We start from the raw sequence: 15312 nt of genomic DNA, 5'->3' as shown, positions 1-15312 counted from the left end.
TGTCCGAGTATTGGCGGAAATTATCGAACAACGATATTTTAAAACCACGCCCCTAGCAACGAGTTTCGCGTAGAAAGGTCGGAAGTTGATTATTGTTGATAGAGAAAGGAATATTATGTAATTGACAATAAGGTAATGTTTTGCTTTTTTATCGTTATAAACAGTCTGTAATAAATTAATTATTTCAGTTTACCCATTAGTGTTAGTAGTTGTGACTGAAAAGCTAGGGTACTATATACTGATACAGATTACGGCCGGATCAGCTGTTCAGTGTAAATTTGTATCTGTTGTGACATTCATGAAAAAGGTGCTAATCCGGAAGGGGACAGGGTGACTCTCGTTCCCATTTTGACATATAACTGTGTTTCTTTGTATATTTTGATTTTTTTTTTCATGCCGCCCCCTTTTTATGCAAAATTTATCATTGGTCCCTCCCCCTTTTAATAAATTATCCTTATCTCAGATTCGGCGAACGATCTGAATACTTCCCAATGACTAAATAATCATGTTTCATCCCAAAAGCATCTCTTGGTTTGTATCTCTTTCTGTCAATTCTTGTAAAAAATCGAGATCATTTTTTCATTTTGGAATCACTGATTCTGACTGTTTACTCTCGCCGTGAAAACAATACCTGACGCAATGTTGTAACTGCACAAGCGAAATAAAATTTTCATCAAATAATAATTATATCATGCTATATATGCTATTAGGACTTATGTTTGCGGGTTTTTTCATATTTGCTAGCAACTGTTTTTGACCAGTGAACTTCCAAGTCAAATTGCTTAGTGACGGTGAAAGCCATTTAAATGCCGAAAAAAAAAATAGCTCTCAGATTTTCACTGGTGTTTTACTTTACTAATATCCACTACTTGTAATAAAAAAGCGGGGTTGGGTTCAACTATTGGTTTCAATTTCTTCACCTTTCATATTGTTAAGTTTCTACACTGAATCCGTCGATTATTTGCAAACAATACACGAAGATATGGTTGTCCAAATATGTTTTATGAATTGGTATTAAGTCTAAGGATGTGTCTAAATCGGCCGAGATGATTTGTTTGTCTTTGGTATTAAAACCTAGGATATGACACGCTTATTTGGTATATTACGCTGCAAAGTATTTTTCTGTGCAAATATATTATGTTGAATTGTTTAATGTCTATCACACTTTTTGTTTCACAGCGATAAAGGTTCCTTATGCCGTGTATCTGTTACAGTGAATTTGTATAATCAGTGATTATGTAGAATCCCTAAAATTTTCAGAGATTATGTAGAATCACTGGTCAGTTTAGGGATTATATATAATCACTAAAGTTTTCAGGGATTATGTATAATCACTTGAAAAAATGTCAGGGATTATATATAATAACTGAAATGATGAATTAGTTTTATTTATATAGAAAATGAATAAAAGTTATATAATTCATTATATAAAATCATATTAAAACATCATTATAAACATAAATTGTAAAATGTTCAGCACAATATATCAAAATGTTAACCTCAATACATTAAAATGTTAGGAACAATAGACTTAAAAAAATATTAAGCAAAATATATTAAAATGTTTTTAAAAGAACAATATTTCAAAATCAATCATCTATTTTTACAAACTTAATTTGGATGACATTAACTATTGCACATTTGCCCTGCTTTTCTACAGGCACATATATTTGATTCACATCTGTTTATTCCACAACATCCACATCTTAAAAAGCCCTTCACATATCGAATCAGATTTTACTACACATATAAGAGAAACAAAGTTTTCAATACAATCATCTGAGGTACCACAATTAATTAAAGGCTCTTATAAGAGCCTGTGTCCCGCCCACCTAATTTTACTTTGTTTTTGGGATCATGTAAAAAATGATTAAAATCATAACAGATACTGCCAATTATTCGTTCTGCCTGTTTTTCTATACATAAAAAAAATAGTTGCATCAGTTTTCTCAGTTATATTTTCTTCTTCATTTGAACACAAAATACACAAACAGATGTTCCATAACCTTCTTCACCATTTTTTTTACCAAAAATAACATGCACTGTGGATTTACACTTAGAAAATTTTTGTCATATAATGTTGGAGGGGCCTCGGTGGCCCAGTGGTCTAAGTAGTTACTACTGTAATCACTAGCCAGTCAACACTGATGTTGTGAGTTCGAACCCCGCTCGTGCGGGTGCACTCGACTCCAATCTTAATTGACTATGATTGTCAGTTTTCCTATCGAAGGTAGGTGGTTTTCTCCGGGCACTCCGGCTTCATCCACCAATAAAAACTGGCCGCCACAAAATAGCCCAAAAGCGGTGCTTAAAAGTGGCGTTAAAACACCAAAAATCAAAATCAAATCATATAATATTGGACTTAAAATTTCAAATCAACTAAATTGAATTGTCTACGTGCATTAAATTCTTTGCTAACAATAGGTTTAACAACAAGTCCCAAACCTAATCAAAACAATAGTATACTAATGAGACGCTAATCGTAGAATTGTGCATATGATAAATATTACTTTTATTTCTGTATATCTAGTTTTTATTACTTTTGCTTTTCACAAAACAGTTTTTTCAACAGATCTTTCAGATTTATTATTTTTCTAGATCCATGCCCACCAGCCCCCATCCTATGTTAATGAAAAATGATGAAATAGTGTAACCTGTATGGAAAATAAGAGACAGAGCCTTTAAACAATTTAAATCATGACTAAGTGTTATACACTTTCAAGGAATAAGAAAAAAACAAATGATAATTTGTCTATAATTTTTATCAAACAAAGGATCTTTGAATTATTGATAATCCCTAAAACCATTTCAGGGAATTTGTAGAATAATCATTAAAATGTTCAGTGATTTTGTAAAATCACTGGTCATTTCCAGGGATTATATAGAATCACTAATGACTTTAGTAATTCTACATAATCCCTGAAAAATCAGGGATTCTACATAATCCCTGATTATACAAATTCACTGTAACATATCCATATCTGAGTATTGTTGTTTTTATTGTAGTTATTGTTTATTTTGCTTCCGTTGTCTTAATGATGGTTGCATATAGCGTTGGTTCGATCTGGCGTTTGTTGCTTCTTCGCCAAACACGCGAAAATTAGTAGTAAAAGCACAATCTGGTTGTCTTGGAGTTAGAATATTGTGTCTGTGTAGTGGTGTGTCTTCATGTGGATAGTACAGAATATTGTGTCTGTGTAGTGGTGTGTCTTCATGTGGATAGTACAGAATATTGTGTCTGTGTAGTGGTGTGTCTTCATGTGGATAGTACAGAATATTGTGTCTGTGTAGTGGTGTGTCTTCATGTGGACAGTACTATGTAAGCTAGCACGTCAAAAATCTGACATGGATGTAAGGTAGACGCCAATTAATCCACCCAACTCAAACTTCATTTTTAATATTGATTAAAAAAGTTCGTGATTTAGAAATTCAGAGAGGAAGACCGCAGGAAACAATCTAATGCAATACAGTTCCTAAATCATTAGAATTAATCAAGAAACAAAATGTTCATAGCAAAGAGTTAGACAAACGGCCAATCATTAATATTTGTTAAATAAAAAAAGTAAGGAAAAAGCAAAATTGATATGAATGCCGTTAAAATCACGTGACCAAAAATGTAAAAATTATATTGATAAATTTAATGCCACGAGGTCTCAATTTGGTATTGGTTTGGTTCAAATTTGTATTTGGTGTTATAATCTTCATTCGGTTAGGATGTTTACAACCATGACGTCAATTAGAGAAGGTAGGAATTGGACTTCGATTTACGAAAACTAAAAGGAATTAGAGAGAACCAAAGTTTTTTATAATTCTTGTTTTATTATGACGTCAGATTGGATTCCGATTTGAGGAACGGACGTCGATCTTAGTCTATCTTATATACTATATTATTGCCCCTTGGTGTCTTCTCCGTCTTTTTTCTCTATTAGAAGATTTGAGAATTTCTTTTTATTTGCGAAGGCATGATTTTTAGAACTATTTGTTGATTAAAGATCTTACAGTTTCTGGAGGTGCTTTTGTATGAATTCTTAATGACGGCAATTAAGTTATTTTTAAGCTGTTGGTACTTAACGTTCAGCGGGAAATGTCACACGAGATGACATGTTATTAAAAACACTGCATTGTACAACAATGACAGGCTAAGCTGGATCCATAACATGCAACAAGGAGGTGTGGGATGATTGCCATAGACCCAAAGACATGGATGTAACCAAGAACAGATCACTTAGTTAACAAAGTAGTGGTTTGCCGGAGAACAAGTTATCACACAGGACATATTCCTACACCGGTTCGATCATTCTTTGTTTTTACCCTCAATTGATACGTTCTTAGTGGAGAAAAAACCAACATTTATCTGAAATATTTTGGGTTGACACGACCGGGGATCAGACATTTTTTCCTTGTACCTCTGAATGTCATATTGTTTTATGTGCACGCAAATCTCTGTAGTATTGTTGTTTGTCACAGGTTTGATATTTAAATTATAAATTTTCACGTCTTGGGCATCATCTTCTATATCGTCTTATAGCCATAATAGACATTGTTATCGTTATCGTCATGATCACCATCATCTTCCATGTCGTCTTAAAGCCATAGCCGACATTGTTATCGTTATCGTTAGGATCATAATCGTCTTCTGTATCGTCGCTTTGCCATAATCGACATTGTCATTGTTATCGGCATGATCCCCATCATCGTTTGTATCGTCTCATCGCCATCATTGGCAGTGGCCAGTGTCTTTCTTATCGTCAGGATCAACACTATCTTCTGTATCATCTCATTGCTATAATCGACATTGACATTCTTATCGTCTGGATCACTATCGTCTTCTGTATCGTCATATCGCCAAAATAGACATTATTATTGTTATCGTCAGGATTAGAATCGTCTCCTGTTTCGTCTCATTACCATAATCGGCATTGTCATTCTTATTGTCAGGATTACCATCATCTTCTGTAGCAACTCATTGCCATAATAGACATTGTTGTTGTAATCGTCAGGATCACCATCATCTTCTGTAGCGAATCATCGCCATAATCGACATTGTCATTCCTAGGGTTAGAATCACCATGATCTTCTGAATCGTCTCATCGCCATAATCGACATTTTCATTCTTATCGTCTGGATCACCTTCGTTTATCTGAATCGTCTCATCGCCATAATCGATATTTTCATTCTTATCGTCTGGATCACCTTCGTCTTCCGTATCGTCTCATCGCCATCATCTGTAATGTCATTCTTATCTTCGGGATCACCATTATCTTCTGTATCGTCTCATCGCCATAATCGACATTGTCATTCCTGTCGTCGGGGTCACCATCATCTTCTGTATCGTCTCATCGCTATAATCGGCATTGTCATTCTTATAGTCAGGATCATCATTGTTTTCTTCATATCGTTTCATATTTATATCAATTAAAGGAGTTTTGGGGCATACACCACTGAGGTTCACGATGAGGCTGTTTAGGGTTCATATCCATAAAGAGAATACCACAATTACACAATGAAATAGTGTAATTGTGATCCAGATATCTAGTGTACAAGTTATGTGAATTTAGGCAGGAAACTCAATTGTTTTCTTTGACAAGTTTATAAATAGATGATAACATAAAATATGTTTCTGTTAATAATCGCTGATATATAAGACTGAAATGAAAGTGCAGTGCATAAGCGGTTTTACGTTAAGGCCATAATGGTATTCATTAATGATTAAATGTGATGATCTATAATATCTCAGTGTGGAAGTCTGTTGCAATTTCAGTTGTCCCACTATGGCGGCGGTAGCTGTTGATCAACAAGCGATTGACGATCCATGGAGGAATGCAGCTGCAAAACGGACTGCAGCCATGCCGAAACATTCATTATTTGGAACAGCATTAGAAGTTTATGACCAGGAAGATATTGAGAGTATTAAAAGAATCGATCCAAAAGAACACCAAAAACTTTTATTGGAGCGAAGAAAGAAGGATAAACTTAAATTACCGGACTCCCTCCGATCACAATTATTGTCAGGTAATTTATAACATGGATATCTTATATCATATAATTAAGTCATACGGTAAGAGTGTGTGGTTGATTGATTGGTTGTTGGTTTCTTAACGCTCAGTCGAAAATAGTTCATGCTGAATCAGGATGAGGCTTTTTGAAGATGGAAGACTGGTGTGAAAATATTTCATGCTGATTCAGGATGATGCTGTTTTTAGGGGGTATATAAGACTCAGGGGCGGATCCAGCCATTTTTAAAAGGGGGTTCCCAACCCAGGATAAAGGGGGGGGGGGGTCCAACTATATGTCCCCATTCAAATGCATTGATCGTCAAGAAAAAAGGGGGGGTTCCAACCCCCGGAACCCCCCCCTCTGGATCCGCCACTGAGACTGAAGTGAAAGTGCAGTGCTTAAGCGTTTTGACGTTAAGGCCATAATGGTATTCCTTTTTGAGCGCCAAATTATATTGAAATTTTCAGAATTTAAAAAAAATATCGGTCTTTCAGAATAGAAGACAAAAGTTTTCTTTCCGTGTTACTAACAATAGTTGTTGGTTTGATTTGGTAAATAAAGAAAACCTTTGTAATCCTATTGTCAGATTAAAACTGAATTTTTATCCGAATTTTCCTTTTTTAATTAAAATCTGTTCCCGTATTTGAAAATATTACATCATCAAAATTAGTGTATTGTTTCATATATAATCGTTAACTTAAGCAAACAATTATTCTAAAATAGAAATCGTAGTGAATTGTCATTTAAAACTTAGTAAAGTAATATCTATACAAATTAAATGGTACTGGAAATATTGATTGTCTATTGCGACCAAACACCGTTAATCAATCTATTATGTATACCGTGACAATTAAAGACCATTCAAGTTTAAGGATTAATATACATAACAATTAAATATTTAATCTGTATTCCTTGTGAGGACGGGGTAACCACATTCATAGATTGTTAGGTTGTTATGCAGTTTTCATATTAGCCATACATCATAGAAGGTAAGCATACAATACATCAGTTCATTATGATCCATATCATTTTATTTCAAATGACATAAAAGAATAATTACTTTACTTGTATTGTTGTCAGAACAAATCAGCACGCGATAGCTGTTAAATGATGAATAGGTTGAAACAATCGACGAAAACATATCTTTACTCTTTATTTTAAAAACTGGACAGAATACTTATTGTACAGGACATTAGTTAGGTATTTGTTACATATCGTCCAGTAGCAAATTATACTGGAATATTCAGATCGAAATGCACAGTTCGTGATTTATAAATGTTTTGTCTGTCAGGCGAGTTTTCCCATCCTTAACCGAGACGCATCATATCGCTGATTTATTTCAATGTAGTGTTTATCCAGAAAGGCACAAATTTATTAATGTCTCGTATGTCAAACGAGTTGTCCCACTCTTAAGTGAGACGCATCATATCGCTGATTCATGTCAATGGGTTTTTTATATCCAGGATGGTACTGATTTATTAATGTCTTATATGACAAGCAAGTAGTCCCATTCTTATCTTAGACACATCATATCGTTGATTCATTTCAATTGTTTTTTTTTATATCCAGGATGGTACTGATTTATTAATGTCTTGTATGACAAGCAAGTAGTCTCATTCTTTTCTTAGACACATCATATCGCTGAATTATTTCAATATGTCTTGTTTATCCAGGAGGGCACTGGTTTATAAATGTCTTGTATGTCCAGCGAGTTGTCCTAACCTTATCTGCGGCACACAATTCCACTGATTTAATAATGTCTTGTATATCAAGGAAGATATCTCAGCCTTAGCAGAGGCACATACTTTGACTATATGGACTTCTTCCTTTCGTTTAACTGTGGGAGATCCATATATACTCAAACACTTGTTGCTTTATGAGAAAAAAAAAACTTGTTTGATGAATTTCCGACTCATTGCACGTAAAAGATCTCAATCAATAGCTTCTTGGAAGTTCCGTACTTAGTTCCTGTCGTATTGCAAAATTTGATATCCTATAATATTACACATTTGGTTTCAAGTGTCTTAAGCGAACACCAATCAATCCTTCACACAACGATTGGCGTTCATTGAATGATTACCCAGAACAAGTAAAGATTTGGTTTTCAAAATTCGTATGTGTTCCGAAAAACTTCATAGTGTAATTTTATAGTGTGTCTTTCTATGTTGTGATGTTACACTATTGTTTCAGATAAGGGTGAAGGTTTGGTACCATCAAAACGTTTAAACCCGCTGCAATTGTTTGTACCTGTCCTAAGTCAGGAATCTGATGTTCAGTAGTTGTCGTTTGTTGATGTGGTTCATAAGTGTTTCTCGTTTCTCGTTTTTTACATAGATTAGACCGTTGGTTTTCCCGTTTGAATGGTTTTACACTAGTAATTTTTGGGGCCCTTTATAGCTTGCTGTTCGGTGTGAGCCAAGGCTCCGTGTTGAAGACCGTACTTTGACCTATAATGGTTTACTTTTATAAATTTTGACTTGGATGGAGAGTTGTCTCATTGGCACTCATACCACATCATCTTATATCTATATACAAAGGTAGTAAGCCAGTCCACAGGAAAATATATGCTGTTAGTATAAAATAAAATAAATATATTTTCTTTTCAGGATCGGATGAGTATGTTGCAAAGAACCGAGCTGAATACGAAAAATTAAAAGCTCTGTTTAACAAAACAGATAATTCCATCAGAGAGGCTGAACGAGACGCACTGTCATTCAGAGGAAACCAAACATATACTAATAAAAGCAGTCGTCTTTCCGAGGAAGCAGCACAACTTGCTAGGCGAATGAATAGAGTCGGCCTAAACGAGAGAAGTAGCTATAACTATGATAAATATGGTAAAGAGAGAAAACTGCCAGCTCATCAGTACAGTCTTATAGGGGATATTCTCCGACCAGGGAATGATTTCGCTGCTCGTAGAGAAAAGACCGACATTCCTATTAGATCTCAAAACACAAACAATAACATGCTTCAAACGTGCATAGGGAGACAACCTTCAGCAAGGGGTGAAAATAGTCCAAGAGCCGCAATCGACATCCCGCCAAATATTAAACATCAATACGGTACTAGAGTATGTGACAATTTATTATCTGATGAAAAAGTAGTCAAACAAACTTTAGAAGAACAGGCTAAAAGTAGAGCCTCTGGTAAGAAGAAAGACCGGGTGTCCATTACTGCTTTAGAAAAACAATTAAAACCAGAATATGAACAACTCGGAAACTTTATGCGTCAAAATGTGTTCCCCGGTTATACCATAGACCACCATACGTCCACAACCAAATCCGTATATACAGACGATGTGCATTTAAATCGAAACCCAGACCCGGATAAATGGAGGTATCAGAGAGACGAACTAAGTAAGTTAGAAACAATCTGTTTGCGATTGGTCAATCTGTAAAATTAGCAAATGTGGAAAATACATAAGATATACAAGACAGTCACCAAATACAAACAAACAAACAAAAAAAACCCAACAAAAAACACACACATATGCACCATCAAATTAGACTGTCAATATTGATAACAGCAGTGAGAAACTGTATACATTTTATGAATAATTATATGAAATACAGAATCTATAAAACTAGAGGAAATGAGGAAGTCTGGAAAGGTCGACATATCCGTTTGCATCAGTTATTGGGTTGTTCACTAACCTTGTGGATCGATTATTTCTTGGTCCCCGAATAACAAAGTGAAGCAAAAAATGCATTTAACCATTTGATTTTAAAATTTGAGCTCGTGGTATTTCTAGCTATGAACGAGATTCACCATAATGTTTCCCGGGGAAAATGATTTTTATTTCTTCCGATGCTTATAATCATTATTTCAAACTGAAAATTATCGATATATTACCTACTGCATGCTAATGAATTTGGAAAAAAACTGGTTAACGAAGAGACACCGAGAAAATTCAAGGCGAAAAATGATGACTCATTATATCAAATAACTTTATATTTGTACTTAAATAATAACAGCGAGGTTCCTTAAAACAAGTTTTATTAGAGTCATATCTATACGAATAATAAAAAATCCACACAGCATACACATACATATAGAATGATGACATTTTTGTTTTTGAAACTGACTTTATCACCAAGAATATCAAGCGAGCCCGCTAAGGCGAGCTGATATTCGAGCTGATGAAGTCAGTATAAAAAAAAACATTATTCTTTTTATCGGCAATTTGTTTTAACTGGATGTCTTATTTTTGGTTGAGAATATGAAGTAAAATGATATAGTAAGTAAAACTACTTCTATGCGTACAAAAAGTTGGACTAGACTTGTTCGGTTGTATTCGTGAATGAAATCGATGCGGATGGATTTGAGCACGTGACGTTGCTGCACTGATACATGACGGCATTGTCTAGTATTTTCGAGTATCAAGTCCTGTCCATGTTCTTAAAAATATTAGGCAGTATAAGATCAAAGGGAAAATGTACAAATTGCCGATAAATACATTAAATATGCCATTCTGATACTACAGATAATGGTATTATTTGTTTTTTTTTAACATACAAACATTATAATACGGTAACTTTATTTCGGTTTTTATTCCTTTTAACTTACCTGTAGTTGAAACTACTTTTAATATTCAATTATCTATACTTTTATATTTATACTGATCGGTAGTGGTTGCATGATGTATAGACGTTTCAGGCATTGCATGTATCTCTACATTTCCTCTATCAACTATATTCTCCTCAATTTTTAACATGTTAACTTTGCTACTTGCAGATGTCCATCATAAGACGCATTCGACAAGTTTGAAGATACAGTTTTCATTAATTGTTCAAAAGTTTATTTCTTTGTCATTTTTCGGCCACTAAACCTCCAAATTTATTTAATATTTTCAAGTCTGATAACAAATGAGATTGTTCGTTGTCCACCAATCCTGATCTTGTGCTAGTAATCACATGTTCTTTAAGCTAAAGTACAGAACACGATATGTATGATCATGTAAGATGTACTGTTCCAGTTTTGTTAATATTTTCTCTGGTTATTCTTTATTTTTTTAGTATACATTCCGATTAACATCTTTTCAATGAACGCTCTTTATTTTTTCTTTTCTTAATTCATATGTTTTCTTCAAGATAAAAAATATCATTGTCATTCATTAATTGCTAACTTCGGTTTTGGAAAAGGATTACACGAGGAACGGGGAAGTTTTGAAGAAATTAGAAAATATAAATAATTGAGTATTTTTAAACTCTGTACCTTCAATTACTCTTTCTCTTTATTCATGCTGACCTAATACTTTGACATATATTTCAAATGGGAAGTCGGTGTGTTGAGACAAATGTAAATTCGCTACCGATTTCTGGTGTTGTATGTCTCTAGCTAGATAGTCTGGTATAATAAAAATATGCACACAGTTCTCTCATTCAGCCATTATGGAAGTCGTTTTTCCCGACTTACTGTTAAATCATGTACGTTCTGACTTGCCAGTTACTATTTTACAACTCTGTCATATCCAAGATTGGATCCAGGAGTCATATTTGATTGTATTCTGTGACTTATTCTGAATTGATGTCGATGGGTTTAAATTTTATAACTTACAAAAATAATGTTTTCATAATCATTCTGTTTTAAGAAGATGATTATTTATAAATCGAACAAAAGGGGGAAGTGGGGGTATGTATATGTTTAACATTCAACAGGAATTGACAAAAAAGACATAATGGTTTCTATATCGTGCAAAACTCCACTTAAAATATAAATCAGTTTCCCGAATAATGTCCTCAATAATTCTTAAACGTCCACAAAAAAAAACATTGGGAGGTATACTGTTCTCCAGTTTTCATACGAATGGTCTGCGTTTTATAACATTGGGAGGTATACTGTTCTCCAGTTTTCATACGAGTGGTCTGCGTTTTATAACATTGGGTGGTATACTGTTCTCCAGTTTTCATACGAATGGTCTGCGTTTTATGGCATTGGGAGGTATACTGTTCTCCAGTATTCATACGAGTGGTCTGCGTTTTATAACATTGGGAGGTATACTGTTCTCCAGTTTTCATACGAGTGGTCTGCGTTTTATAACATTGGGAGGTATATTGCTCTCCAGTTTTCATACGAGTGGTCTGCGTTTTATAACATTGGGAGGTGTATTGCTCTCCAGTTTTCATACGAGTGGTCTGCGTTTTATAACATTGGGAGGTATGCTGTTCTCCAGTTTTCATACGAGTGGTCTGCGTTTTATAACATTGGGAGGTATAATGTTCTCCAGTTTTCATACGAGTGGTCTGCGTTTTATAACATTGGGAGGTATACTGTTCTCCAGTTTTTATACGAGTGGTCTGCGTTTTATAACATTGGGAGGTATACTGTTCTCCAGTTTTCATACGAGTGGTCTGCGTTTTATAACATTGGGAGGTATACTGTTCTCAAGTTTTCATACGAGTGGTCTGCGTTTTATAACATTGGGAGGTATACTGTTCTCCAGTTTTCATACGAGTGGTCTGCGTTTTATAACATTGGGAGGTATATTGCTCTCCAGTTTTCATACGAGTGGTCTGCGTTTTATAACTTGAGTAATCCAAGTTTTTGACAACTACTTGGTTCTGTGTTTTCGGACCACTAGGAATTAGTTTCATTATAGAGTAGAATCCTGTTAAAGCCCTTACTTGCAGCGGACTCGATTAGATTTGTTTTCGTCAATCAAAACTTTGATTTAAACTCGGTATCACCCTCCCACCCCCCGCGACTCTCAGACCCCATGGAACAAACATGGCGATGCCCTTAAGGGGAAATCATAAGATTAGTATGTACTTAGTTCGTAAGTTTGAAGGTACAAAATTTTCAGAGTCACATTTGGTAAGCACTTTCTACTCTTGGATCCATTCTTGATACATGTAGATACTAATATCCTGCTTTGTATATTGTAACCTTGGCTTTCTTTTAGGTACATGGGCAGAGCACAATGTCATCAATACCCGGATGAAGAAAGCTTGGGAAGCTTACTTCGTGGAGACGGTTGCAAACAAGAAGAAAGCTTAAGAACAGTATTAAACTTAGTAGCACTTTTGTAGTTTAGCTTTATTATGTATTTATACTCTGAACATTTATTTATTGGACAATTGGATTGTTTGATGTTAAGTCCATATTTCACTCCATCATACAGGTTCCTGGTCTGAACACAACATTCTGAGAGATCGAATGAAGAAGAGTTGGGAACAGTATCTAGGATCACAACCAAAAGCTCAAGTTAACTGGGATAGGAATGCCAAAGCGCCACCTAAGCCGATTCTAAAGGACCCTGAAAAACCAAAGAAACCACCACAAAAGCCAAAGAATACTAAACCAAAAGAAAATAAGCCGAAAGATTCAGAATTTGCAGACATTAAGTTTGTTACTCCCCCTGTTACCCCTCCTCCTGAAAAAGTAAAACTGGCGCCTAAAACTGGCAAGGATAGTGAATTCTGGGATTATTATGAAAAGGGCGGGAAGCAATAATGAACAGAAAAACTATGGATTCTAAATTGAACAAGCAGTATTTTATAAAGTGGGGTCAAACTAAGATATGGCATTTTATTTAGACAATATTTTTTTCAAATGTCAAATCATGCGAATTAAATTTCTACATTCATCATATTATAAATTATCGACTAATGCTTGTTAGATTATGTACTTGTAATGTGACTGCATTAAATTAAAAAAATCAGTTTCATTCTTTTTCTTTAAACACTAATAAAAGCGTCACAAGTTACTTGGAGAAATGATCAGTGTTGCATTTGATTAAAAGTGTCCTTGGACATAGAAATTATTTCTTGATTGGAAATAGTTATAAAGGTATGTTGTTGAAAATCTGTAGGTTCTTTTTTGAAAAAATATCATTAGAATATGTCGTTGTTTTATGTGGATATAAGATTGTGTATTACTTTAAGACATGCTGTCGCCCAAGAAACATGAGGTGTTGTCACCCTAAAACATGAGGTGTTGTCACTCTAGAATCAAGAGCTGCTGTCACTCTAGATACATGAGGTGTTATCACTTTAGAAACAAGAAGTGTTGTCACTCTAGAAACATGAGGTGTTGTCACTCTATAATCATGAGTTGTCACTCTAGAATCGTGAGGTGTTGCCACTCTAGAATCGTGAGGTGTTGTTGAGTATTATAAAGAAATCTCTTCTAGGGACATGAAGTATTGTTCAGTATTGTTAGGCAATGTCGCCCTAGGGACATGAGGTGTTGTTCAATGTCATGAAGAGACGTTGTCGCCCTAGGAAAGTGAGGTGCTTCTCAGTATTATGAAGAGGTGCTGTCGACATTGGGACACGAGGTGTTATGCAGTATTATGCGATTTCGACCTATGAACATAAGAGGTTGTTGAGTTCCATTAAGATATGTCGTCTTAGGGATATGAGGTATTGTTCAGTATCATAAAGAGCTTTCTTTTGTCGTCCTATGGTCATGAGTTTTTGTTCAGAGTACTGAAGAGATCCTTCTAGGGATATAAAGTATTATTCCGACATAAATTAAAATGATATGTACACACTATTTAGCTGAACTGTTGCTTAAGTTAACATATCTGAAAACAAAATTTAACGTTAATGGCCAGATCAGTGTACTAGGAAATGAGGCCAGGGTTATATGAATCATGTCTGACGCATACACAAACTCCATCACATACTTCACAACATACCATTTGTAATTATTCAATATCCAATATACTGTTGTGTGCATGTCCGTCTAGCAGGTTTTGGTCGACATTTAGCTCATAATTAAAATTAAGTTTTCGTAATGCGCTTCTTTTCTCAGATACTATAACCAATAAGTCAACTGTAGTTAGTGTATGAAATTGTTGTAAGGTGTTCATAGCCGTGTGACAGGGTTCATCTGACCTTGATCTCATTTGCATTGATAGAACTAATAAGAGGAAGAAGATACATAGGGGACAATAAAAACACACCTTTGCCAAAAAATGAAATCGATAAAAAGAACAAGTCATTAAAACACTACACAATAAAACTAGACTGAGAAACACGATCCCCAAACACAAGAAAACTGTTGACAGAGAGATATGTCTCGCCTATCGGCAGAGAGACATCAAAACACTACACAATAAAACTAGACTGAGCAACACGATCCCCAAACACAAGTAAACTGTTGACACAGAGATATGTCTCGCCTGTCGGCAGAGAGTCATCAATTCAAAGTCGCTGGACGATGATCTAAACTAGGGGACAGGGCCTCGAAATAGTCGACAAACTGAGATGTAGTGATAGTAATGCAACTTTATAGAAACTATCATTGTCTATCATCAGTAGTTCTTATCGAACTAACTCAAGCGGAAAACATTCAAATTGGTAATTAATT

General features: G+C 34.9%; 1 protein-coding gene and 1 long non-coding RNA gene across 4 annotated transcripts; both read left to right on the top strand.

Annotated features, from left to right (window-relative positions):
• Positions 1–34: 34 nt before the first annotated feature.
• Positions 35–13658, top strand: LOC127736252 (uncharacterized). 2 transcript variants are annotated; one of them, XM_052246846.1, is made up of 4 exons: positions 35–132; positions 5762–6012; positions 8604–9353; positions 13118–13658. In XM_052246846.1, exons 2-4 carry the CDS (start codon positions 5772–5774, stop codon positions 13447–13449), a joined length of 1323 nt encoding a protein of 440 aa, XP_052102806.1. In that variant the 5' UTR covers positions 35–132; positions 5762–5771; the 3' UTR covers positions 13450–13658. The 2 variants fall into 2 exon arrangements, with proteins under 2 accessions (XP_052102806.1, XP_052102807.1); XM_052246847.1 differs by having other exon boundaries at positions 12899–13658.
• On the top strand, positions 9360–12892 carry LOC127736253 (uncharacterized). Of its 2 annotated transcripts, XR_007998886.1 has the most exons (4): positions 9360–11937; positions 11992–12045; positions 12208–12369; positions 12424–12892. It is a non-coding gene; the product is annotated as an uncharacterized LOC127736253 (long non-coding RNA). The 2 variants fall into 2 exon arrangements; XR_007998887.1 differs by having other exon boundaries at positions 11924–12045.
• Positions 13659–15312: the final 1654 nt, after the last annotated feature.

Source organism: Mytilus californianus, unplaced genomic scaffold, assembly GCF_021869535.1.
Source record: "Mytilus californianus isolate M0D057914Y unplaced genomic scaffold, xbMytCali1.0.p SCAF_3, whole genome shotgun sequence".
Classification (NCBI taxonomy): domain Eukaryota; kingdom Metazoa; phylum Mollusca; class Bivalvia; order Mytilida; family Mytilidae; genus Mytilus; species Mytilus californianus.
This window is presented reverse-complemented; position numbering and strand designations above follow the sequence as displayed.

Bases quoted from the DNA above. Each gene is read 5' to 3' on its own strand.
- LOC127736252 (XM_052246846.1), top strand. From the start codon at position 5,772: ATGGCGGCGGTAGCTGTTGATCAACAAGCGATTGACGATCCATGGAGG. The intron at 6,013-8,603 runs GTAATTTATAAC...TTTTCTTTTCAG, and splicing joins CCGATCACAATTATTGTCAG to GATCGGATGAGTATGTTGCA. The intron at 9,354-13,117 runs GTAAGTTAGAAA...TCCATCATACAG, and splicing joins GTATCAGAGAGACGAACTAA to GTTCCTGGTCTGAACACAAC.